The sequence below is a fragment of the Pipistrellus kuhlii genome, unplaced genomic scaffold (genome assembly GCF_014108245.1).
Source record: "Pipistrellus kuhlii isolate mPipKuh1 unplaced genomic scaffold, mPipKuh1.p scaffold_m20_p_15, whole genome shotgun sequence".
Classification (NCBI taxonomy): Eukaryota; Metazoa; Chordata; class Mammalia; order Chiroptera; family Vespertilionidae; genus Pipistrellus; species Pipistrellus kuhlii.
In genome coordinates this window covers 34,433,011-34,460,388 of record NW_023425460.1, presented here as the reverse complement: position 1 = coordinate 34,460,388, position 27,378 = coordinate 34,433,011, and the positions used below count along the sequence as shown (strand labels likewise).

The following is a 27,378-nucleotide window of genomic DNA, read 5'->3' as shown; positions in this document are numbered from 1 at the left end:
ATGCTGCTAATGGCTTACCATATTGGACAACACATATAACTGTAACTAGGTGGCAATAACATGAATGAATCTCACAGAAAAATATGGATAAAAGGAAGATAGACATAGAAAAAAGTACATCCTGTATGATATCATTTCATAGTACAAAAACAGGCAAATTCTGATCTCTGCTTAGAATTCGGAATAGAGGTGACCTCTGGGGGAGAGCGTGACTAAGAGGGGGCAAAGGGAACCCCCTGGAGTACTGTTTCTTAGAATGAGTGCAGGTGGCCAAGTGGAGAAAACAGATCAAGCTGTATCTTGTGACTTATGCACTTTTCCATGGTTATTATACTTAAGAAAAGATTGTCTGGCCAGTGTGGCTCAGTTGGTTGAGCGCTGTCCTATACACTGAAAAGTCACCAGTTCGATTCCTGGTCAGGTCATATACTCAGGTTGCGGTTCAAGCCTGGGTCGAGGTGAGAACAGGAAACAACCAATCAATATCTCTCACATCTATATTGTTGTTAATTTTTTTTCCTCTCTCTCTCTGCCTACTCCCTTCCTATCTTTCTCAAAAATAAATTAAAATGTATTTTTAAAAATTAAAGGTTAAAAAGAAATTAACCTGTTGAAGCTGGGGGGGGTGGGGGGGAAAGAGGACATATATCAACCTATAAGAGCTATTCAAAGGGCTCGGTGTCTTACTACCAGCAACTACAGTGAAGGGCATCTGCTGCTTTCCAAAGAAAATACAAAATGCCCCAACAAACCATGAACCAAGGTGCGTTTTGTTTTTGCGAGGACCACCCCCCACGCCCCCCACCCCCCCGCCCCCAGGAGCAGCCCGCACCTTCTGCTCCTTCAGCTGCTGCTCCAGCCTCTGCAGCTCCTCCTTGCTCTTCTGCACATACTGCTGCAGGGCCTTGATCTCCGTCTGCCTGGTGTCCATGTCCGTCTGAATCTGCTTGAGCTCTTTCTCTAGTTTTTCCTTCTTTCGAGTCTCCCGCAAAGCTTCATTCTGACGTTGCTGGATTTCTTGTTGGAACTACAGGCACAGAAAGGACAGGGAGGAAAGACATGAACGCCTCCCCAGGACAGGTCTCAACCAGACAAGCTTCTACCTCTCTCAGGGCAGTCACTTTGTAGTAGCATTTCCCCTACAGGTCAGTCATCTTTGAGCCCTCATGTAAAAACATCTCAAGAGTATTCTGTTTTGCCCAGCCAGCATGACTCAGTGGCTGAGCGTCAACCTATGAACCAGGAGATCATGGTTTGATTCCTGGTCAGGGCACATGCCCAGGTTGCAGGCTCAATCCCCCAGTAGGGGGCATGCAGGAGTCAGCCATTCAATGATTCTCTCTCATCATTGATGTTTCTATCTCTCTCTCCTTCTCCCTTCCTCTCTGAAATCAATAAAAACAAGTGGGATGGGTAGGAGATGGGAGCTGAGAGGAAATGGGGAAAGATGGGGAAATGGGAAATATATGTAAATACTATCAACAATAAAGAATATTTTTTTTTTTTTAAATTCTGTTTTGTTTTTCAGAGCCTTCACACCAAATATCCACTTTGATGGTGGAAACAAATCCACAAAGTAGGTATAACATCCAATTAAATATGGAAGGCCAGAATCTAGAAAAGTTGAACATCGAAGGAGATCATCCAATTCTCCATCAATGGGAACTAAATTTAAATGTAGCCAACTACCCTACATGTGAAATCATTTTGTACATGAGTGCTGGATATTGCTAAATAAAGCACTAGAGCTTTATCATGGTGTCCAAATTCTATGAAAGGCCTTTTTTTTTAGTTTTTAGGTTTTTTTTAATTTGAAGAGAATTAGTATTAAAGTTTACACAGGTTGGAAATATAAGAAATTGAGAGTTCTAACTTGGCAAATTAATTTAAAGCATATAAGTAAGTTTTTCTTGGTGAAAATTCTCTCCCAGTTTTCAATATTTATGGGAGATGATGTAGAATATATCTCCTGGTTAAAAACTATTGAAAAGCTATCATACTAGAAAAATTCTTGCACATGGACATTGAGAGACATAAAAATATCTATGGAAGTTCAATTGTCATAGAGGAAAACAATTTAAATATTCATCAAGGTTTTATGGTATACCAGAGAATATACTATGCTATTTTCATATTAGGCACATAGAAAGACTACCTATTTCAGTCCTCCTGCCATTTAGAAGGGACCACGCAACTGAATTCTGTAGAAAACATAGTGAATATGTGCAACACTTTTAGTGATGGTCATACATGCCTCACGCAGTAACCTTCTCTTTGTCCTCTTTTCTCCCCCATGTGTTTTCTATGTGTCTCTATGTCTGTCTCCATCTCCCACTCTGCTCACTCACTGGCACAGACACAATGCCCACACCCGCACTCCCATCTCCAAGTTGCAATCCAAGACTGCAAAATGGTGACGTACGCAGTTGGAACTTTCTTTACTAAGGTGGGTAGTGGAGACATAACTGTTTGTTGTTGTTGTTGTTTTTGGTATTTTTCCTTCCTTATACTATGCATATATTTTCTATTTTTTAACTGTTTATATTTGCTTAGTATTTCATATTTTTAGAGAAGAATAACTAAAAATCAGTCCAAATATTGCAAAATAGGAAAAAGAATGAAAGGCCTTTCTCTTATCTCACAATCAAAAGTCTCACGTTTTTCTCCTAGAGTTGGGATCTGTGTATTATCTATTTGACTTCTGGCTTAATGTAGAAGTGTCCAGAAAGGTCCAGCCAGATGGCTTCCTTACAATGGAAAAGGATCAAGGGCACTACTTTCAGCATCTCCAGATGCAGGGCACCCTGGCCTTCACCAGGGACAGTTCCTTGGGCCAGAACTGGGAGCAGTGCCCTGCCTTAGTGGTTTCTCAGACAATGCTGAGAAGAGCGGCTCCAGTAGAACTGCTCCTGCAAGAACAAACCAAAGAAACAAGCAGAACAGTGGATGCCACCGTAGGATGGGGGAGCAGGGGTGTGAGACAGGGAGGCCAGGGAAGGACAAAACCTCCTTCTGGAAGGTAACGGTTCTTCATCGCGCCCTCCTTGGCAGAGCTGACCTGATTGATGGTGTGCTCTGCCTCGTCTCGGCTTCGCTCTGCTTCCTGCTGATGTTCAGTGATGTTTGCTAAGGACTCTCGTAATTTCACCACTTCGGACAAGAGCTGGTCTCGCTCCTTGGTCACTTCTTCTTTGAACTTCAGTAAATCTCGGATACTAAAGGAGAAGAACACAGGAGTCAGACTAAACAGCCATCTGCCCACGAGGCCTCCTTATCATTCTCTGAGCTCATTTTCCTGGGAAAGACTCTAGGTCAGTGGTTGTCAACCTTCCTAATGCCGTGACCCTTTAATACAGTTCCTCGTGTTGTGGTGACTCCCAACCATGAAATTATTTTTGTTGCTACTCCATAACTGTAATTTTGCTACTGTTAATGAATTGTAATGTAAATATCTGTGTTTTCCAATGGTTTTAGGGTCATTCGACCCCCAAAGGCGCTGCGACCCACAGGTTGAGAACCACTGTTCTAGATCAAGGATGAACACTATTCAGGTGTGAAGGGGACAGATTTTCATGCCTTGACATGGAAGTTGTTTGTGAGTTGTTAATTTAAAAAGTGCCAATAATACCATGCACAATGCAGTCCTTTTTCTTATATTTATGAAATTACAGTATCCAGGGAAGGCAGGGGAGATTAGGTGAGTGGGAAGAGATTAATCATATAACTTATATTCATATATACATAACCTATGGACGCTAGTGTGAAGGCCTGGGGTAGGAAATGTGGGCATGCTAGAAGGGGTCAGTGAGGACATCTATAATACTTTCAATAATAAAGATAAATTGGGAAAAAATTTGATTAAAAAATAAGAAAAAAGAACTGATGAATAAGTACTCAATATAAGTGATTAAGTTTTTTATATTAAATTTATTGAAACAATAAAAAAATTAAAAAGTGTCTGCGTGTGTGTGTGTGTGTGTGTGTGTGTGTGTGTGTTTTATAAGGATTTAGACACCAACTACGGTAGTAGCTTATCTCTGAAAAGTGGAATTTAGTAAGGAAGAGTTGGGGAGATGAAGTGAGGATCACCCATATCTCTGTAGTATTTTGAATTTGTTACAATAAAATTATAATTGCTATTGTTAACTCTTGTAATTAACCCTAAGGAATTATGAATTTAGGAAACTACTGATTTCATATGTTCCCTGGAGGTCTATGATTATAGCTATAAAGTGTAAAGTAAAGACAAATAAGCAAATAACACACATTACCATTTTTCTATCCACTCCACCACAGAGTACATTTTCTCCCAAAGAAATGCAACACATATCAAATGTTTCCAACAACAAAGTTTGGAAAATCATTCATGATGCCAGTATTTAGAGAGTATGTGATAATATTTGTTTATTTGAATTGTAAACCAGTTACTTCCACATTTCAAAAACCATTACATATAATTTGTCATGACTTTCTGCAGAATTAGCATTTTGAAAGCAGAAAAACTATGTCTGATATGACTTGTGCAACAGAATTAGACTAAAGCAAGGCAGCCACTTTGGAGCTGAGAAAGCAGAGGCCCTTGCAGCTGACAGTTATCAAAGGACTTTTCCAAACAACAATAATCTGATGTTTTTTTACCAGCAGCTTTGATATAACATAAAACCACATTGAAACTCTTTTCCAGAAACAAAACCTCAAATCCTAAGGTTACTATGAAGAGAGTAACCTGAGTGCACTATTGAAAATAAAATCTGGGCCAGTTTCTTCAATTTCCCTCCTTAACCAGGTGCCACTTCTCATTAAAATGCCTCCTAACTCAGTGGTCTGCAAACTCAGTCCACAGAGCCAAATATCAACAGTACAATGATTAAAAATTTTTGAGAGCCAAATTTTTAAACTTAAACTGCTTCTAACACCACTTCTTCAAAACAGACTCACCCAGGCCGTGGTATTTTGTGGAAGAGCCACACTCAAGGGGCCAAAGAGCCGCATGTGGCTCTCGAGCTGCAATTTGCTTACCATGGTCCTAACTGAGTCAGCTCCCTCACATTGCTCTACAGTAGCTGCTCTGGTTATGTTTGACTTCCTTAATTAAAAAATATTAAATAATTTATATGATTAAATATTAAATATGATGGATACCATATCTTATGTTTTTCTAGTCCCTCCCCCAATACCTACACTTAGAACTATTAACTATCCACATTGGATAAATGCATCTAGAAAGCATAAGAAATCTAGATGGAGAAACCAAGATGGCAGCATAGGGTAGACACCTGAATGCAGCCTACCACAGCAAATTTGAATTTAGAAATGGAAAACAGGGGAAACATCACCCCGAAGCACCGGACGGCTGCCTGAGAGGAGGCTCTACCATCTGGGAAGGAGAGAGAAGGCATCCTGAACCACAGGAACTGTGAAGGTACGGTGAACTGCGTGTGAAAAGGCCGCCACCCATCTTCGCTGCTGGCATGCTTGTGGAGTGCAGAGAGGGCAGGCTGGGTTCGCTACTGGCTTACTCCCTGTGCATAGAGAGGGCAGACAGCTAATCCGCGGCTAGCTTTCTTGATTGGGAGGAAAACAGAACCACCCTATTGTGCTGATAGACGGCCCCAGACAGGGAGAGGCCAGACAGTCAGGCAGTGGGCAGAGATCTCTCAGAGGTGTATGAAGCCAGCAGCCATTACTGCGGGACTCAGAAACCAGACCCTCATAGGGAGGGGCTAACCAAAGCTTGTCTGCACCACACCGAGACTCTGCCCCATCCAAGCAGAGCACAGAAGCCCTTCCAGTGGCTAGCTTTCTTGTTCGCCGCGAATAGGACTCTCCTAGGGAGGGACAGACAGGAATCCAAAGCTTGTCTGCACCTATACCAAAGGGGTGCTTGCACCTGCAACCAATCTTGCGGGATTCACCAAGGCTTGTCTGTGCCACCCAAAGACTCTGCCCCATCCAAGCAGAATACAGAAACCCTCCTAGCTGAGACACTTCTGATCCTCATAGCCAATTGGCTTAGAGATCAACGCTTCCCAGTGATACCAACAACAAGCAAGGCTTAACAACAAGACTGCACATACAGCTCACAAAGGGCTACACCAAGACTGTCCACCTCAGGTCACTGGGAGGCTGACCCACTGAACCATATAGGACACCTTAGCACACAAAGCCACCCTACCAACTTAGGGAAGCTGAGAAAATGCCAAGACAAGGAAACAGATCACAAACAAAAGAAATGGAGAACAAGAAGCAACTGGATATAGAGTTCAAAACCACGCTTATAAAGTTTTTCAAGAATTTCCTAGAAAAGGCAGATAAAATAAATGAGACTATGAGGATATGAAAAGGGATCAACTAGAAATAAAGAATACATTGTCTAAAATAAAAAATATTATACTGAGTCCTAAAAACAGAATGGAAGATCGCAAGAATCAAGTCAGAGATTTGGAACACAAAGAGCCAGAGGACACTCCTCCACAGAAGCAAGAAGATAAGAGAATCCAGAAAGTTGAAGATAGTGTAAGAAACCTCTGGGACAATTTCAAATGAACCAACATCAGAATTATGGGGGTCCCAGAAGAAGAGAGAGAGCAAGATACCGAAAGAATACTAGAAGAAATAGAGACAGAAAACTTCTCCCACCTGGGAAAAGAAATAGACTTACAAGTCCAAGAACAGAACCCCAAACAAAAGGAATCCGAAGAGGACCACACCAAGACAAATCATAATTAAAATTCCAAGAGCAAAAGACAAAGAGAGACTATTAAAAGCAGCAAGACAAAAAAGCAGGGAGTTACCTATACAGGAGCACCCATACGATTGTCAGCTGATTTCTCAACAGAAACCATGCAGGCCAGAAGGGAATGGCAAGAAATATTCAAGGTGATGAATAGTAAGAACCTACAGCCAAAAATACTCTACCCAGCAAAGCTATCACTCAGAATTGAAGGCCAAATAAAGAGCTTCACAAATAAAATTTTTTAAAAAAAAGCTAACCACCAAACCAGAATTATATGAATTGCTGAAAAAAGAGGAAGAAGATAAAGATAAAAATTATGATCAACAAATACGTAACTATCAACAAGGGAATTAAAAAACCCGATGAACAATATTAACTGGTGAATATAATAGAATCAGAGGTATGGAAGGGAAATGATTCTTGGGGAAAGGGGGAGTAGGGGGTGCGGGAAGAGCCTGAACAAAAACTGTGCACCTATGGATGAGGACAATGGGGGGTGGGGAAAGGGCAGAGGGTGGAGTGGGAACCTGGTGGAGCAATTGGGGGAGGAGGAAAAGAGGAACATCTGTAATAATCTGAACAATAAAGATTTATTTTAAAAATATAAAAAATAAAAATATCAATTAAAAAAAAAGAAATCTAGATGGCAGTTACATTTGGTTAAAGATGACTAAGAAAGTGCATATTCATTCCTGAGTAATGCAAGGTTTTGCATGGCATGCACAGGGCTAGGCCCCTGAAGGGAAGGTAAAGATGTCTTACATCAAGGGGTTCACAGACTAATGGATACAGAAGCACATGAACAACTAATTTCAATTCAATGTGATCAGTGCCATACTTGAGGTATATGAAGATCCTATGGAAACTGTGATTTTTCTGCTTGGTCATTGAATCTGGGGATGGGAGGGAAATTGGAATAGAGATGCTGATGGCCATGAAGTTAAGAAAGTGTCTGAGATGGGTCTTGAAGGATGCATAGTTGTGTACTGCCTGGAGAAGGAAAGAATAACATACACTGCCATTTTTTCTATCCATGCTAAGCATTCCTGGCATAGAAAACAACACGTTCAAAGGTGTGGAGGCAAGTAAGCACGGTGTTGCTGGACATGAATCGAGCCAGCCTAACCGGGGCACATCTATGAAGAGCCCAGAAAACACGTTCAAGATTTGGGGCTTTATCCTTTCAGAATGGATAGATTTTCAAAGGTGTTTTTGCTGGGGATGGAAGCATGCAGGTACATGTTTCAGCACCATAAACCTGGCAGGTGGCAGATGGTGAAGCGATATTTCCTTGAAGGCAGGGGAACCAGCTAGGAGTCTACTACCAAGTCCAGCAGGGGAAGGGAGGTCCAAACCAAGGCAGCAGCACTAGAGATAGCGGGGAGGGAACGACTGAATCAACAAGACAAAGTTTTTGCTGAAACCGGTTTGGCTCAGTGGATAGAGTGTTAGCCTGCAGACTGAAAGGTCCCAGGTTCAATTCCGGTCAAGGGCATGTACATTGGTTGCAGGCACATCCCCAGTAGGGGGTGTGCAAGAGGCAGCTGATCGATGATTCTCTCTCATCGATGTTTCTAACTCTCTGTCCCTCTCTCTTCCTCCCTGTAAGAAATCAATAAAATATATTTAAGAAAAGAAAAGAAAAGAAAGAAAAGCAAGACGAAGTTTTAAGGGAAGAAGGAGTGGTTAAGGATGAAGAATAACTCTGTTTTCTGGCCAAGAACCTGAGAAGCCAGAAGGATGGTGATGCCACTAATTGGAGAGAAGTGGGGTGGGGAGTGGTACATGGGAGGAGCTGGAAATTAGAGCCAAAAAGCAGCCAGTTCCTTCCACACACATTTGAAAGAAAGAAACCTTTATTCATTTTGAAACTGTAGTACTGATTCTTATAGACCCAAAAGTTTAATATAATCATAAATTAGGAGTTTTGTACAGGGAGAAAGGCAGTATTAAAAAGAAAAAATAGCAATAGACAGAAAACAATCTCTAGGAAACCAGAAAAAAAGAAAGAGTTTTATATCATGTTCAAAGTGACACCGGCAAACCGCAGGCTGTCTGCTGAAGGAGTCCTCTACAAAGGCAAATCCAAATATACAAAAGGCTATGACCTACTTGCTATCCTGGTCCATTGTCAGGCCAGACCCTTGCTCGACTAGTTTGGTTAAGTTCACGATTTCCTCTTTCAGAGCAAGAATCGTCTCCTTCGCCTTCTGCTCTTTATCATAGGCTGCGTCCACCATCTTCCAGGCCTTTTCAATTTCCTAGATGGGCCACAGGACATCAGTGAGAAAACTCAAACACAGGGTTCCAGATGCAAGGTGAACTGGGTAAACAGAATAATAAAACCACTCCCATCCAGTAGTCATTTATGGGGAAAGAAGATCATATAGTATACATTGTGCTTTAAATTTGTACTGAGTGACTGAATTATTCAACATGAGCTAATCCATGCTGAACACCAGTTTTTAAGGGGGTACTGGAAAAGGGTATTTTTTTTTCTTGTGTTAGTGAGTGTGGCTACAAAACTCAGAATCTTCAAGGGTGACTATCATAGGAGGATGTTTCTGCTAAAAAATGTCAAGATAGAAAAGCTTATGTGCTTTCCAAGTCCAGATTTTTTAAGTAAACTTTATCACATAAGGAATGATCTTGGATCTAAGCCCTAACTGTGAAGCTCCTGATAGATTCTGAATTTTAAAAGATATATTTTGTCCTTAGGTTCCAAGCGGACTCCTAATGGCCATGTGAATTTAGAACAAGCCATAGCAAAGTGGTCTTTGCTGTGATCTAATTGTGCACAAGGGCCTTGGTAATTCCCATTTCCAGAAACTCAAGCCCAGGCCTTTCCATCAAATGATTATAAAGAAAGAACAAAACCCACAGCAATGACTCATGTAGCTTTGGCTTCCCTACTATTATGAAATGCATGGTTGAATATTAACATAAATACTTAAAAGTGAACTACAGCCTTCAAATTAATGAACAAAGCACAGTAACTATTGCAACAGTCTTGTTTTTACCCTGCCACTTAATTTTCTTGCAAAATTTCACCCATTAGTATGTGAATTTTTTAGGCAGGTAAGAACGTGTTGGCTTAAGGTAAAAAAAAATATTCCACTTTCATGTTGACAAGGAATAGAATGAGTGGTAGAAAGTATTTAATTTAATTTAATTAAATAAATTCATGCTATTATAACAGAAAGAGATGGCCCTTGGGTTACAATTCAGTGATTTAAGACAAAGTGTCACTTTATTGGGACATCTTTTTCGATAGCAACCATATGTACTATTTTTAGCAAAACATAAGAAGAATATTTAAATGAAAATATGATTATACGAAGATTTGTCCAAATCAACTTCACTAATTAGATTTTAAGCAATTCATAACTTCCATTTCCACTTTTTAAATTTTCAATAAAAGGTGTGTGTGTTTTCATTATAAAATGAACTGGAGCCTTCTTTATGTTGATTTTTCAGCAAAGAAGGAAATGACAACGGGAAGAAAATAACACTTCAAAAAAAGTTGTTTCTAAGAAAACATGTCATATTTTGCACTAGTCTTGGAAATTTATTTGAAGTGGCTGACATTTAATATCATGACATCAAAAGAATTTCTTAAAAGTTTGTGAGGTTTTTTTTCTCATCACTAGGGTTTTCATTATAAATTAAGATGCCTTAACCTCTTATCACCCTAAAATCAACATGGAACATTTATGTTTTACCTTCAAAATAATGCAACACGCTTCAGGATGAAAAAGAAAGTGTAAGACAAAGCCAGACCAAATCCCTGCTCTCCCATTTTGAGGAACTGGGAGGATCAAGGCAGAAGCAAAGAGATGCTAAGAGGAAATATGAACATTACTATTTGAGTATTTTCAAGCTACTATCTCCTAAAACAGTAAGAAACAAAAAAAAAAAGTGGGAAAATGGAAATATCTTTACCAAGCTATCATTATGAGATATTTAATTACTCATCTTGTATCAAACAAGACATAGACATGCTAAGATCCCGAATATTGCTCTTACTTGCCTCTAATTCTTTTGGCTAGCCCAATAGTTTTTCGAAACCAGGCCAGTGAAGTTTTACATTATTTTCTGAACAGTAAAACTCATCCAGCCTAAGTCTTTCCTCTGAAAATGAACATTATTCCCTAGGCTTAATGAATACATAAATCATGTAAATTTTACCTTACTAACTCATTTACTATCAGCCCAGAGCTGTCAATATGATGAAAAGATGATGTTTTAAATACAGGATGCATTTACATACAGGACGCAGCTCTCCACGGATCTCATCTCTAGAAGATCACTGACCTTTTTCAAGGATGCGATGGTGGTCTGGTCATCCTGAGAGAGCTTCAGGGCAGTGGCGACCTTCGCGGAATTAACCACAATCTCTGCATTTAGTTCTCTGCATTTGGCCATCAGACGCTTTTCATTTTCATAAGACTTTTTCATCACAGCATGAAGCTTCTCATATTCAAGCCTAAATTTCTCCAGACTTTTGTCTCCTATAAGTTCATTGAGAACCTCGTGAAAATCCCTTTCGATTTCTTCAAATGCAGTTTCTTCCAGCACTGCTTTGTCACTCTTTTCCTGTACGGGCAGGGATGGGAATGAGCACTGCAACCTTTACTCCGTGACTATTCAAAAATTGCTGTGAATATCTACGAATAAAAGGCCTTCAGACAAGCCAATTAAAAGCCCTGAACAGTTAGGACATTTAAGACTGTATGTTGGGAAGGGAAAAACTATATGATGTTCATCCCCTGATGCTATTAAGATATACAAGGGTGGACAAAAGTAGGTTTACATTTGTACGTACACAAAACACAGAGTTTATTCCTGTATTATTATTTATTAATTATTGTACTATTTATTTGTATAACAATTGTAAACCTATTTTTGCCCAACATCCCTGAATATAATATTTCCTACCATATGGTGTTGTTATGGATTGGATCAAATAGGATAATTCATGTTCAACATGTAGCCAAGTGTCTGGCAAACAGTAGGCACTCAAAAAATTTTTATAGCTGTTACAATGTACAGCTGTACCAAACCCTGATCTGTTTTCATTTCATCCTACTTCTTGTTGCCCTGAGGATTGCAGAGGGAGTCCACAGCATGTTGAGTTCAGACATAGGAAAATTTGGTATAAATACCATGAAATCACACATACTCATGGTGAAACCCATAAGAAATATGCAATGAGTCTCCTACAAAATATTCCATCATTTTTATCCCTTAAGAAAATTAGGTCATCTCCACAAGTATACAGAAATGCTCCCTGTGCAATGTTCATGGGCCTTTTCCATGATTATGTAGACAAGTTCTTAAAACTATCAGCCCAGATATACAAATGTGATTCAAGCAAGCCTGGCTATGATTTAGATGAGAACCTAGGAGTTAGTTACTAGCATATGGGTTGAATAGTGGCCCCTGCCTCAAACACACACACACAAAGTTATGTTGAAGTTCTAACCCCAGTACTTTTTAATCTAACTCTATCTGTAAATAAAAGTCATTGCATATATAATTAGTTAGGTTGAGGTTATACTGGAGAAAGGTGTATCCTAACCCAAGTGACCTTATAAAAGGAGGCTGAGTGGATTATAGCTTTGTGGGGTAATGGATGTTAACCAAATTTACTGTGGTAATCATTTTTCAGTATATACAATACATGTATCAAATCATTATATTGTATACCCAAAACAAATATAATATTACATATTAGTTATATCTCAATCAAAACCAGTGGGTAGGGTGTGGATTTGGACACAGACACACACAGGAAAATGCATGTGAAGACAGAGGCAGAGATTAGACTATTGCAGCACCAAGCCAAGGCAACTCTACATATTTTTGGTTTTCAAAAACACTCGTACCCTTGATTCATTTCTAAAGATGGCATGCAAGCAAAACAGAGCCCACATCTTAAAACAGATTTCTGAGTTACGAGCATATCTATAACATTTCATATAACAATGTTAAATTCAACAGAAGTTTTCTTCCTGACTAAAAGCAGATTATTGCAATTCCACAAAGGAGGAAAAAGCCATATTAAGGAAATATGGAGCTGCTGCTGCTCTGTGCTTTCCCCTTGTTGATGCTAAACATGAGCACACCCAAAAATTCATCATGGCAATGTTCTCAGCTCCATCCCTGTAAATGGTATTAATGTCAACACTTGATCACCAGCCTAATGATTTATTGGCAGACCAGGTTTTCCCTGCACACCTGGCCCTTAGCACAGGAGTAGGGAAATATCGGAGAAAGAAAAGTTTTAAAGAAATTTGGATGAACAAAAGAAATGTGTTGATATTTCTATTTTTTAAATATACTATTAAGAGGAAAGCAAAAAATGTCTCTTGACTGTGACCAACAACCAGTTGGCATATAAAGCTATCTATTTTGGAAGCATAGTTTCAACAGGAACTAATCAGAAAGGAACCTTGTTGCTTCTTCATTCAACACCTTTCAATTGAATGTTTACTATCTGCCAGACACTGTTCTATTGATATGTGCTGGGAATAGCAATCAATGGGGAGAAGGAAAAGGGAAAGAGCCACAATGAAAAATGAGGCCAGAGTGGGAATTAAGACTTATGAAAGCCGAGATGAGAAAAAGTTGGCTGAGATCAAGTGAGAAGAAAAATAGAAAGAATAAGGGGAGATAATGATAGGAAAAGAAGACTGGGAAGTAATTATTTCATAATATTGGTATCTGGAGCTAATATATGGAAAATGAAGAAGAGTGAAATAAACCAATGAGTAGTGGAGGGTGGAGGAAATACTCAAAACAAGGAAAAGGGAGACTTAGAAGGAACGGGAGGAGAAGATGGGAAGAAAATATGAATAAGTGGGAGTAGTGGGGAAAAGAAATATGGCCCCAGCAGTATGGATATGAGAGAGACAAGAGATGATGGAGCCCAGGCAGAAGGAAGATAGAGGGTATGAAAGAGATTGCATGATAAGGAGAGGGAACTCTTGGCCACGGAAGATGGAGTTTAGAAGGGGAGATTAGACATGGAGGACGAGGCATGCTGAGGGGATGTGAATGGTGTAGAGGAGACATGGGAACCAATAGGGGTGGGAGTATGATGGTGGTGACAGGAGCTGGGACCAGGGCTGGCCTCATGGGTTGCATAGGGCCCCTTGCTCAGACAGGCCTCATTTTACTACTTTACTGTCTCATCTTGAAATTCTTAATAAATTTTATCAAGGGGCTCTGAATGTTCATTTTTCATTGAGCCCCACAAATCCTGTAGCTGATCCTCAATGGGACTGACCACGTGATGGGTGAGATGGGGGAGAGCTCTGATAGGGCCACGAAGGATTCTGTAGGGCCTTGGTGGACGAGGACTATGCATGGCAAGTGATGACAGGGACCAGCCATCGAAGTTACAAATGAGGGTGCTAATGGGCAGACAGCTGTCTTTGAAGGGTTGCAGAGATTACCCCTCATCAGTGAGGCTGAAGATGGGGTGAGCTACAAGGTTGGAGAGTGAATAAAGGCCACAAGATCATAACACAATGGCCAAGGATAACACAGGGCAGAGGTGATGGGTGAAGTACTTAATGAAGATGTGTCACATAAGGTGCTTAAGTGATAGGGAATCATGGTGTGACAGGTATACAAGAGTCAGTGAATAAGAGTTACAGGAGATATCTCCTAAGCCTTCTTGAAGGTCCCATCAGTCCGTGGGCCATCTATATATCTATATGTCTCTTTCTTGCGGCTCAAAATGTAGGAGTGGGTGCCAGTCTTGCATTTCCTACCGGGCCTAGCACTGCGCCAATGTAATAGTTGGAGGTGGGGGGTGGGAGGGGAGATAGAGGGGAGGGGAATCCACCCAATTGAAGGAGGGACAGGAGGTCAAGGGGCCAGAGCCAACTGGGCCAGGGGAGGGTGGGGTGAGGTTAGGATATTAATGGGGAAAATACTGGAATCCGAGGGTCTGACAGAGGTTAAGTGGACAGTAGGAGAGGAACAGGGAGGGTAGAGGGGGGAGAAGAGGGTTGAGAGAGAGGCGACGGAGAGGGGCGCTGCCTCCTGACCTCGGCCATCCTGACGCTCTCTGCGGGCAGCCTCCGAGGCTGCGGTGGAGGTCGCAGAAACCCGGTGGGCTTTGGAGGAAAGGGCTGTGCACTGGTCCCAGCGTCTAAAACCACGCCACAATATTTCTATTTCCGGCGGGGGGTGGGGGGGCGGGCCGGGGGCAAGCGGCGCCCGCGGACGCCGGGGCGTCCTCCCGTCGCCTAGCAACCGCCACGCTCTCTCCGGGCGCCACGGAGTTTCGAAGGGGGAGGCGCCCCTGAGGCTCCCACGGGGGCCACGTGCTGCCTAGAAATATGCAAATCTCCCAAATGGGGCTGGGCCATGGAAATGAGAAGCTAGGCGGAGTCCCAGGGTGTGCAGAGACGTTGGGAATTGCCAAGAGAAAGGGGAGGGCGAGTGGCTGGAGACGACGAGGAAAGGGGATTGTGGAAGGGGCAGGGAGCCAGCAGAGCAGAGCCCAAAGACTAAGGCTTATGGGGACGTGTGGACCAGATGGTTCTGGATGGGGGAGGGCGGGCAGCCACCCTCTGCGACAGAGACTCTGTCTGGGGAACAAGAAATCATCTCAATTCAAGCCCATTCCACCCCTTAGGAAGCAGTTAGTGTGTGTAAAACACAGGCAGGAAAAGGGAAGAGAGAGAAACTACGGGCTCTGCCTCTAAAGAGTTTGGTCCATGGTGTGAGAAAAAAATAGGGTGCAGAGTTCAAGACACCCTGGGAAAACGTCTTTGAACCACATTGTGAAAATCTGCTCTTCTCTCAAGGTATTTCTCTCTCTCTCTCTCTCTCTCTCTCTCTCTCTCTCTCTCTCTCTCTCTCTCTCTCTCTCTCTCTCTCTCTCCCCCTCTCTTTCTTCATAAATCATGAAAGACCCCTCTAGTTCTACTTTTTCCCTTTACCCCCATCCTACCCTCATCCTTAGCCTCTTGGCATTCATGCTACTGTGCTGGGCTATGGAATTTGAAGTATGTATATCACTTTTATTAGTGCATTTGTGTTTGATAATGGTATCAGACTTTAGGGGCCATCTTATTTTCTACTTTTTTTTTTCACTTGACATTCCTTTTCAGGATCTATCCCTGTTGCAGTGGGTGTGGTCATCCCAGTTCATTGCTTCTGATTGCTGCACAGGACCCTGTATTGGACACCCACACATTTCACTTCTACCTCCCAAGTGGAAGATACCAAGGCTGCCTCCGCATCTCTAATACCACCAACAAACAATGCAGTGATGATTGTCTGTGGTCCTTTATAGATCCATGTGCAAATTCCTCTGAAACATATACCTAGGAGTGAGCTTGTTACAGTCATAGGGAATGCACAGGGTCATAGCATTCGCTTATGCAACTTGTCCTGCATAGAGACATCCAGCCAGGAGGCCAGTAGGGGCTGAAAAGCAGCCCCAGCTCTCTCTTCTGTAATGTGCCCTCCTGGAGGAAGATGTCTCCTTTTCTTCCCACAAAAGCTCTGTTCCCTAGTCAAGTCATGAACCTAGAAGGCTGACCACCCAGAAGTTATGCCTGTTTCAAATTCACGTGTCCAGCGGTGAACTCCATTTTCCAACGCCACGAAATTGTCTAGCAGCTTGATGGAAGCCTGAGTACTTACCTTCACCAAGTCCTGCTAGATTGCACACCACAATTGCTGCCCTCCACTCTAGTGTAAGGGTTTCTGTCCGCCACTCCCATCCTTGTCAGCATGTGGTAGTTACTTATTTAAAAATTCATATAGTGTTTACTAAGTGCCAGATAATATTCTAAGTGCTTTATAAAAATTGACTCATCTAATTAGCCAATTTTTAAAAATTTCTGTCAATATTGAATAGCATCAACACATTTTTAATTAGCATTTCTCTAACTTCTAGTGATATTGAGATCCTATATAATAAATCCTCCTATATAGAAAAAGGGTAAAATGCAAATAGACTGAACAGTGGAACAACTGGTTGCTATGATGCATGCTGACCACCAGGGGCCAGAACACAGGAGCACCACTCAGTCAGAAGCCAGACTCATGGATCATGGCTCACAGCTGGCGAGTGGGCCTAAGCCATCAGTCGGACATCCCCCGAGAGCTCCTGGATTGCTAGAGGGCACATGGTGGGCTAAGGGACCCCTCATTAATCTTATGCACCGGGGCTCTAGTTTCTTTATATATGCATTCCCTTTTTGTGAACTGTCTATTAATACCTTTGCCTGTTTTTCTATTGGTCTTTTTCTTTTTGATTTCCCAAAAACCTTTGTAATATCTGGATATTAATCTGCTTTCAAAGACTGGACATTTTGTCTATAATGTTTTTTGTAGAACAATGATCCTTAATTTTGTAACCCTTTTTTAATATTTTTAAATTTTTATTAGAGGACCAGTACACAAAATTCATGCATGGGTATGGTCCCTAGCAGCTGCTAGTTGCCAGCTGGGGCCTCCCTTTTCCCCCGCCAGCCCTGGGCTAGGGGGGAGGGGCTCTGGGCAGTTGGCCAGCGGCTCTGCCCCCTGTTCAAACTCCCATCAAACTCCTGGTGGAGGGGACAATTTGCATATTAGTTGTCATGGTTAAAGGGCAAGGCCCACAACCTTACTTCCTTGGTCAAAATTGCATTAGCTGTTCATGAACCTTTACCATCCCATATAATTTTTTTTATGTTGTTCAAGTTCCTCGTGAGAAATTTTACTTGGAAACATCATTGACTTTCTGAATTAATGTTGGAAAAATTAACATTTATACCATGATATCTTATTCATGAACTGAGACTGCTTATCTAGTGGACAAACAGAACAAAATATGGCTGAGGCATCATGTGCAGGGAGGTGGTGGGAGAGGTGTCAAATGAAGCTGAAAAAGCAGGCTGAACCAAACTGTAAGCCACACTAATAGAAATGAGGTGGAGCTGGGCAAGCATCAGGTCTTGGGTCACTTGTATGTTTATGGGAAACCTGATAACACATTGGGACCACCAACTGTGGGATCACCATGATTCTAGAGGGTCTCCATAACATTCCTAAAGATCATACCATCAGAGTGAAATAGCCATCCATTTCTTATACTCTTGTGGGGCTCTGTGTCTTCTGGTCTCCTAGTTATTTCTTAAAAGATCATTGCACAAGCAGGTGGCCTGCCGAGGCAACAGTAATCCAATCAAGAAAACACTCTTTTTAAGTACCTGTTACATGCAGGCACAGGCAGGCAAAAAACCACAGCCGTGACTAAGGCAGAGCCACTTCCCTTTCCACTGGGGGAAAGGAAGAAAGAGAAGTCTGCAATTCTAACACAATATGGTGGTATCATTTAGAACATGCCATGTCAACAGAGAGCACACAGGTGCTCAGAAAATCTAAACACTGATACTTGAAAGCATTACTTATACGGTGGGGAAGGAAAGACCCGAGCATGGGAAATCAGGGAACCACAGGAGGTGGAATGTGGCATGTTCAACTCACGGGAAGGATATGCATGTGGACATAAACATGGATGAATGGCTAGATGAGAGCATGGGTGGTTGGACAAATTAATATATGCTAATGAGAGAAAATGCTTCGCTTCTGATTTTTCAGATTACTGAAAAACCCTCCAACCTGAGCCCCTTTGTTGTTGTCATACAAAGGAACACTAGGTGGCATCATAGTACCAAAAGTCCTCACCTTTTAGAGCCTCTAGGAATAGCACACCCACTAAGCTTGGGTTAGCCCCTAAATTAGACGAATAAAAAGTGCTTCTATCAATTTCACTTCTCATTACAGCCACTGCACTTATTTACTGAGCACCTACTATGTCCCCAGGCCTATGCTGCACACTGGGCAGACTACGAAGGAGTCAAAAGGATCTCCTCCCTAAAGGAGCATGAGGAGAAGCCAAACATACATCCCACACACACAAAAAGGTTTTAGAACAGTCCAAGGCAGGATGTAATAAGCACTGACTCGAAGAGGTCAAGACATACTATCCGTTGTAATCTGACCCATTTGACCTCCTGGTGCCTTCCTACCGCTCCTTGTCACATTGAATTCCTCAATTCCTCCTATGTCTGTCCTTTCCCACTACTTGAAATTCACAAACACTGAGCTCTCTGTCTAGAATACTCAGCCCTCCCTCTTCACCTGGCTGATGCCCATGCATCCTTCCTACAAATCTCACTTCCTCAGGGAGGCCTTTCCTGGCCAACTCCCCAACACCAGACGATCTTGTCAAGTACCATGTATCCCATTCGACCATCCCACAATGGTAATTAATTATGTATCCATGGAAATGGTTGTGTAATATCTGTCTTCTCTACCAGGCTGTCCAACAGCAAGAAGACAAAGATCCCATGTGTCTTGTTCAGCCCTGTCTCCACTGGTGTTATGGGCTGAATGGCATCCCCCTAAAATTCATATGTTGAGTCCCTAACCCCTTCCTGCTCCCCTTCTCCCCCCAGTACATCAGAATGTGACTGTTTGGAGATAAGGTCTTTAAAGAGGTTATTAAGTTAAAATGAGGCCATTTGGGTGGGTCCTAATCCTTTGGACACACAAAGAGACACCAGGGAAACACACACACAGAGGAATGGTGCAACGAGAAAGAGGCCATCTCCAAGCCAGGCAGAGAGGCCACCAGAGAAGCCAAACACCTTGATCTTCGACTTCCAGGCTCCAGAACTGTGAGCAAATAAATTTCTGTTGTGTAAGCCACCCAGTCTGTAGTTCTTTATTATGGCAGCCCCAGCAAACTAATACAAATGACCATCACGCCTTTCAGTATGTATTACGATAACTATTGAGTGAGTGACTATTGAATAAGGAGCATTATCAGGGAAAGGTACATGGTAGACATAGCTCTTGTACTTGACCTTACATGCTACATTTTGTGAAACCCAGGAGAGGCAGAGAAAGGTAGGTTGCATAGAGGGAAGAATAAAGCAAATGAGCAGAAAGAGGGAACCCCCAGGCCCAGGAGAGAAAAGGAGAGTTGAGGGCCAGAGGGTTTCCTTGGCTGTTGGTGCCCCCTCTGTTTCTTGTTACAGAGCCCGAGGAGGCCCAGCAACACCTGCTTTCTTAGGTTCTGCTAGAATGGTCGGCAAACTGCGGCTCGCAAGCCACATGCGGCTCTTTGGACCCTTGAGTGTGGCTCTTCCACAAAATACCACGGCCTGGGCGAGTCTGTTTTGAAGAAGTGGTATTAGAAGAAGTTTAAGTTTAAAAAATTTGGCTCTCAAAAGAAATTTCAATCGTTGTACTGTTGATATTTGGCTCTGTTGACTAATGAGTTTGCCAACCACTGTGCTAGATCATCTGCATCTTCCTAACAAAGTCACCTTATTTGTTTCATCCAAAGGAAGTGAGTTTCCATGGCTTATACTTGCCCACACCAAAATAAAGCCCCAAAGCCTTGACCAACATAGGTCTTATTTGTGCAGTCATTCTTGTGAAATCTCTGGATTTAGAATCCATGAAATCTAAAACCTGTACCGTCAGCCCCCAGCAACCTGGTAAAAACTGCTGGGGCCATCATATCTAACATTTCTCCTCCAGTCTGTTGGGAAGATTAAAAGCCCACGTGTTGCAGAAAATTGTTATCATTTATCAGCTGACCCCATGCTCACCTGAGATGTCAGAGCAGAGTCCCAGCTGGCATGTGCTTTCAAAGCTGTTCGGACCGTATTTTATTTCTTTAATCTGAGCCGTTTCCAGCAGAGGTAACTTAACAGAATATTTGTGCAGCATTTGACATGGGTTCCCAGAGGGTCTTCATACAAACTCCCCTCTTTATACCAGAGGAGGCAGCAAAGCTCAGGCAGATTTATTAGGAAGACTGAAAGGTCAGGCATGTGGATGAAGCGGCCGGCAATCTGCCACCACAGATCAGTTTTACCAGGAGAAGGAGACGACAGTGTCACAACCACCCAGTCACCTTACCTGACTGGGATTTTATTGGCTTAACAGCAACTGCACTTCTCCCAGTCAGATTACTTTGGAGTGTGAGTAGGCCAGCTCTTTCAGTTGGTGCATCTTGCCCAAGAGGCCAAGGTCACAGTTTGATGTCCTACCTAGAACTAGTGGTGACTTGCTAACCAGAATGCTTAAAAAGACTGAATGGCCGAGACCGGTTTGGGTCAGTGGATAGAGCGTCGGCCTGCGGACTGAAAGGCATGTACATTGGTTGCAGGCACATCCCCAGTAGAGGGTATGCAAGAGGCAGCTGATCAATGATTCTCTCTCATCAATGTTTCTGATTCTCTATCTCTCTCTCTTCCTCTCTGTAAAAAAATCAATAAAAATATATTTAAAAAAAAGACTGAATGGTTCCACATAACCATTCCCACCACAAATAAATTGAATAAGTGAGTAAATAAGTAAGTAAATTAGTTAACAAATAGATTTTTTTTTTTTTTTCAAAATCAGAGCACCCATCCCTTGGAATATGGGTCAATACTTTTATTTCTAAAATTTCCTGCGGGGGGGAGGGGGGACACAACAACAACAACTACATTTTTCAAATAGCTCTAGATTTTACCTATGCAGGTCCCTTGTCTGAAATGTCCTACTTTATCCAGTGAGTTACTCAAGTGTCACTTCCTCCAGGAAGTCCTCCCCGGTTTGGCACTCCTCTCTGTGTTGCTAGAAAACCTAATTCTCCTCCTGTCAATAGACTGTATTTTAATCATGTGTTTATTTCTATGTCTTTCCCAAAAGACTGGAAGGACCAGTGTTTTCAGTCATATATCTGTGGTGCTGATACATAAGAGATACATAAAATAGAAAGTTTGCTGGAGAAAAGAAGGAAGGAAGAAAAGAAGAAAGAAGGATGAAATTAGCTTCTACACTCAGACATACAGCAACTACTCCTGGGAGTCAGTGGTGACTGAGGGAAGTTAAAAGCTATTGGAACACAAATATTTAAGATTCTAACTTAGCTGAACAGAACCACCTCCAAGTACACACTAGGTCCCTGAGCAGAAGTACTAAGAATTACAATTAAATGCATTTATGTCATTTCTCTTCCCATCCTGATGCAAATGACAACCAACCAAGTTTTGTTTTGTTTTTAAACCCACAGGGCCAATGCACAGTAGATACTCAAGTTGATGCCCTGCTTCTCATGGCAGCAAAGATAGACATCTATAAAATGAAACTCTTTGCCGTGTTAAAGGAATAGGTTGCTTTCTTTCCGATATCTGCTGCCAGATCTACTGAATAATTTCAGCAGCAGAGAATGCCTGCTGAGCGCCTACTGTGAACAGGTGTTCTCCGAGGCAATTCGAGGGAAGCAAAAGGCCTGGACAAATCCCAACCCCCTCCTCCCCAAGGAGCTTGAAACCCAATTGAAGCTAAGCAGGATACTTCAAATCTACAGGATGGCAGAGACCTGTCTCAAATGCCATTATATTTTTTAATCTAACACCAGAGTCTGCAAACTCTTTCTGTATAGGGCCAGACTAAGATATATTTTGGGGTTCATGGGGCACATGATCTCTGTAGCAGCTACTCCACTCTGCCATCATAGCACAAAAGCAGCCACGGACAATACTTAAATGAATGGGCGTGGTTGTGATCCAGTAAAACTTTATTTACAGAAACAGGTGTTGCTCTGGAGTTGGCCGACTGGCCATAGTTTGCCACAATAACTGCTATATAGTAGGTGCTCAAATATTTATTGAATGACTAGATACATAGATGAAGGTTTTCCTAAAATTACAGCATGGTGATTTGTTTTAAAGTCCCTGTGTATCATCTTTAGACATTAACTACTGTGAGAGCAATAAATACCTAATGACCAGAAATGAGCTTGATAGAAATTACCTGAGTGTCTTTCCTACTCCAAGCGATGTATGGATGGAAACTTAACATGTATAAACCACTAAGAGCTGTCATGTCATAACAAAGCTCTGAGCAACAAGGTTGATTTAGAGGAGCATTTTTTTCAAATTGTAGATTATGATTCAGTAAAATTATAACCTGTAACTTTTCTCAAAAAAAGAGTAAGAGATGGAATAGAAAAAAAAAGGAGAGGGAATATTCTGGGTATGTCACAAATATTATAGTAAACCTAAGGGTTGTTTTTAAAGAAACTTGCTATTATAACACTCTGTGTATAAGTATATTAGATTCTACGGTAAAACGTACTTTCAAAACAGTTTGAAAAATATTCTAACTATTGTAATCTCATTTGTGGGGAAATTCAGTGCTGTACATTTGAAGGGGATTTACTATGAACATGACATAGAATCATAGCTAAGGACAAGATTCTGGAGCCAAGTTTCTGGTTTAAATCCCAACTCTGCCACTTACTAGCTGTGTGTCCTTGGGTTAGTTACTTAGCCTCTCCAGGCTTCATTTCTTCATCTGTTAAATGGGAATGCTAATGACACCTATTGTATGCGGTTATGATGATAATTAAATGAGTTGTTATTTGTAAAGTGCTTAGAGTAATGCCTAGTACTTAATGTAAGTTTTAGCTAATATTATGTTGTCACAAAGCAAAAGGGTGACCTTTATAAGTGACCTAACTTCTCAGGGCTTCATTTATGTTTGGTAAATAATCTCTAAAGTCCCTGCTGGCCTAACATAATAATAGTTAAAATTTACACTGGGTACTAGGCATTACTCTAAGTATTTTACAAATAACATTACTCCAACATGCCTGGAGGAGGTGGAGGAGTTCCCAGGACAGGCTTTGAGTAAAGAAATAGCCAATGGCAAACCATTCATCCTGTTCAACGGACACCTTTGAGGTCTCGGCCAAGCAGTCTGTTCCAATGATGCATCCTGTAAGCCAACTTGTTATTATCTCTCAAAATTGCATGCAAAGGTGAATTCATGATGGTGAGAAATTGGCCAAATCAAGAAAAATGTTCTTTTTTTCCTTCCATCAGACCCTTCATAACTGACACTGGCTTCCTGTCCTCTCCCATTGTCATGTATTTTATTCCATTTACTGGGAAAACCACAGCTGGGGGTGAACAGGAAATCTGTCCCCATGTTTGTTCTTTTGCTTTTATTGCCAATGTTCCTGACGGTGAAGTACAGTGTGTAGCTGCCCATGGTTGGTCCAGTGTTTATCACCTCTCACCTCTCACTGTGGAATTTGAAGTCATAACTAGCATCTAAGATCATGAAAAACAAACCAACAGAAAAATAGGTGAATTTATGACTATTTACAAACAGAAAAGTTCCATTAACTAAAATGTTCCTCACTTATAATTAAAGAAATGCAAATCAAGACATTAGGATATCTTTTTTTTTTTTTTTCATCTATAAAAGAAGCAAACTAATTAAAATCAGGAACTAGCCAGTGCTGAAAAAGACTTAAAGAAACAGACATTCTCATATTTAATTGGTGAGTCAAAATTGGTGAAACACCTTTAGAGGACAATTTTGCAATATACCATATTAAAATAGTAAGTGTACATAACTTTGACCAGTCCTCAAACTATCAAAGCATTGAGCCAATTGCAGCTCCTATCTACAGACCTATAATTAAGTCCACTCATGGGGTGGAGTTGGGAATCAGGTAGAGGGGAGCTATTGGGGGTTGGGGGGAAGAGGAACACCTGTAATAATCAGAACAATAAAGATAAATAAATAAATAAACAAACAAATAAATAAATAATAAAGCCCTGATTGTTTAAGTCTCTTATAGTTTTAGACACATAAAATTATAGTCAGATATTCTATTACTGAAACCAAGCACATTACTAATTGACAAGTTAAAAAAAAAAAGGATAAAAGAAGAATTCTTTATCTTGCACTGACTAACATGAAAGCTTCTATTATTGCCCCATTAAGCATGATATTGGCTTTGGGAGTGAACTTCATCTCTCATTTTTTATTATGCTACACACGTGTTTGTTTACATTTGGGTGCCAATTTTATCTAATGGCTTTTCAGCATCTATGGTGAAGATCTTTCCATTTGTCTTTTTTTAATCTATTCATGATATAATAATTCTTTTGATGTGCCACTGGGATTCTGTGTTAATATTTTATTTAAGGTTCCTAAAACAGTATTTTTATATGAGATTAGTACTTTATTCATTTTCCCCCCTTTTTAAAAAAAATATATTTTATTGATTTTGTACACAGAGGAAGGGAGAGAGATAGAGAGTTAGAAACATCGATGAGACAGTCATCCATCAGCTGCCTCTTGCACACGCCCTACTGGGGATATGCCCTCAACCAAGGTACATGCCCTTGACCAGAATCGAACCCGGGACCTTTCAGTCCCCAAGCTGACGCTCTATCCATTGAGCCAAACCGGTTTCGGCTCATTTTCCCCTTTTTTAATGAGTTATTTTTATTGGATTTTTGGCTGATACGTTATTTCTGACTTAATGGGGAGGGGGGGGCGGGAATTCCAACCATTGAGGTTTGAAAATCTAAATGACTAAATATTTATTTGTATGTGTTTTATTTGTGCTTTTTGAAATTTGCTTATCCTTTTTTCACAGTGTTATGTTCTATCATTTTTTAAAATATATTTTATTGATTTTGTACAGAGAGGAAAGGAGAGAGATAGAGAATTAGAAACATCGATGAGAGAGAGTCATCGATCAGCTGCCTCTTGCACACCCCCTACTGGGGATATGCCCGCAACCAAGGTACATGCCCTAAACTGCTATCTAACCCGGGACCCTTCAGTCCCCAAGCCGACGCTCTATCCATTGAGCCAAACCGGTCTCGGCTGTGTACTATCATTTTGACTCTGTAGTTATTTTGAACTATTCCACTGTCTCTTGCAAATTGTTCCATTGTCTCAAGTTCTTAAGGGGCTAATTCTCCTCTGTATTGATCCATCCCTCATGTAGTTCATTTTCTACTTTGGTTTATAATTTCTTACTATAAACTCATCGTCCATGGGAGTTCTTCATTCTGGGAAAGAGCAGAATAAACAACTAACTTTGCATTTGCTTCTCACAGGACCAAGGGGGTCACTTTGGAACCAGCTTTTATATTCTGTTTTGACTTCAGAATTCCCTCAGCACATGGGTAGTGTAAATTGGAACCTCACACCCGTGAATGGAATAGGCAAACTCTGGTTTCAGTTTCGCTTACAGTCATTTTTAAAAAGTCATCCAGAGCCCCAGACAAACCACAAACTTCCTCATTGTGGCCTTGGACCAGTGGGAGGATTCTTGGTATTTTTCCGTCCTCCAGTCAGTGATTCTTTTTAGTGTCCCCGATTTAAGTGGGGTTCTCAGTCCAGACCTCTACCTTTCTAGAACCCAAGGCCTGAGTGGGTATTCACCTCCCAGTCCTTAGCCATTTGGGCTTATCTTCCTGGCAGACACCCCAATGTGCCTGAGAGGTCCCTCCTCCTCTCTCATACCTAGAGATTTCCCCCTCTCCTCCTTTTTTTTCAGCACTTCTGTGTTCGAAGCAAAGGTTACCTGACTTCTTGGCCCCTCATTTTCCCAGAAACTGAATCCTTTGTAATTTCCTGTCTTTAACAAAAAAACAAAACAAAACAAAACAAAAAAAAACACAAACACTTTTTCTAGAGCAATCACAAAGTGCTATGGAAACTATTTCGGGAGTTGGAGGGAGTGTCTAATCCAGGTGTGGGTGTTCAAGGAAGACTCCCTAAAACAGAAATCATCCAATCTGAAGACTGGAAAACTGAGTACATATGCAGGGGGGTGGGGAGGAGCGGGGGAGTTAATGTGCATTGCGCGTGACAGGAAAAAGGAAGAGGTGGGGTGAAGGTTACCAGCAGAAGATAGAGCACATGTGCATACCCAAGTGGGTGGGAACAAATCAAGCATCACGTTCTGAGAAGCACATGTTCCAAGAAGTGCAGAAGTTTGGTGTGGAGCATGAACTGAGATAGGAGGTTGGGGAGATAAGTAGACGCCAGCTCATGAATGGCGCATGTGCCCGGTTAGAACAGTGGTCCTTGTGCTGAGAGCAGAGGGAAGCCAATGAAGGAGACTACGTGGAGGGATATCATCAGGTTAAAAAAGAAAAACAAATCTAATCAATGTTCCTTATATAAATAAATACGCACAGCCAGTTAGAAATAGCTGATGACCACAGAGCCTCTCAGCACTCACTTCGGCATTCCAGCATCCATAGCCCTCAACTCTTACCCCAAGGATTACAAGTTAGCATAGTGACGCTCAGTTTAGTGTCCCCATCTCCCACTCATTCAACTTGCAGACATTTTGTAAAAACACACGTCTTTCAAGACTATTTCCCCAGATCACCTCTCCTCCTGCCTCCCTCCAACCCCCTCTTCCCCCCCACCAACCCCCAAACGCAGGTCCCAAAACTGCCATCACTGTGCCTGATGTAAGTAGCAGCAGAAGCTGGAAAACAAGAGTAACCCAGGGCAAGGGCCAAGGGGTCTATTTTTAAAATTTTTCCTTCTCACCCTGTCTGGGTCAGGTGCTAGATCCTGGGTCATGGAATGGTGGTCAGGACTACTGTGGAGGTCTGGACCCAAAAAAAAGACTGGATACTAGGTTTGAGGACTGTGACCCAGATTGGCCTTCAGGGCCCTGGCATGATGGTCCGGGACCCAGATGTAGGTTTGAGCTCCATATGGAGGTCTGGGTCCTGAGACAGAGGTCTGGGCACCGGAGGGTGGTCTGTGCCCCGGTGGAGGTCTGG

The 27,378-nt window shown here is 41.7% G+C and overlaps 1 protein-coding gene across 1 annotated transcript in view; it reads right to left on the bottom strand.

Moving 5' to 3' along the window:
• CFAP58 (cilia and flagella associated protein 58) overlaps positions 1-14,855 on the bottom strand; it is a 94,740-nt gene extending 79,885 nt beyond the window's left edge. The window contains exons 1-5 of the mRNA XM_036437971.2: positions 14,797-14,855; positions 11,051-11,332; positions 8,849-8,997; positions 3,059-3,215; positions 833-1,027 (exon numbers count right to left, since the gene is read on the bottom strand). Of these exons, the coding sequence (XP_036293864.1) occupies positions 833-1,027; positions 3,059-3,215; positions 8,849-8,997; positions 11,051-11,332; positions 14,797-14,805 (792 nt within the window). The 5' untranslated portion in view covers positions 14,806-14,855. The remainder of the gene's footprint in view (positions 1-832; positions 1,028-3,058; positions 3,216-8,848; positions 8,998-11,050; positions 11,333-14,796) is intronic.
• Between the last annotated feature and the right edge of the window lie 12,523 nt (positions 14,856-27,378).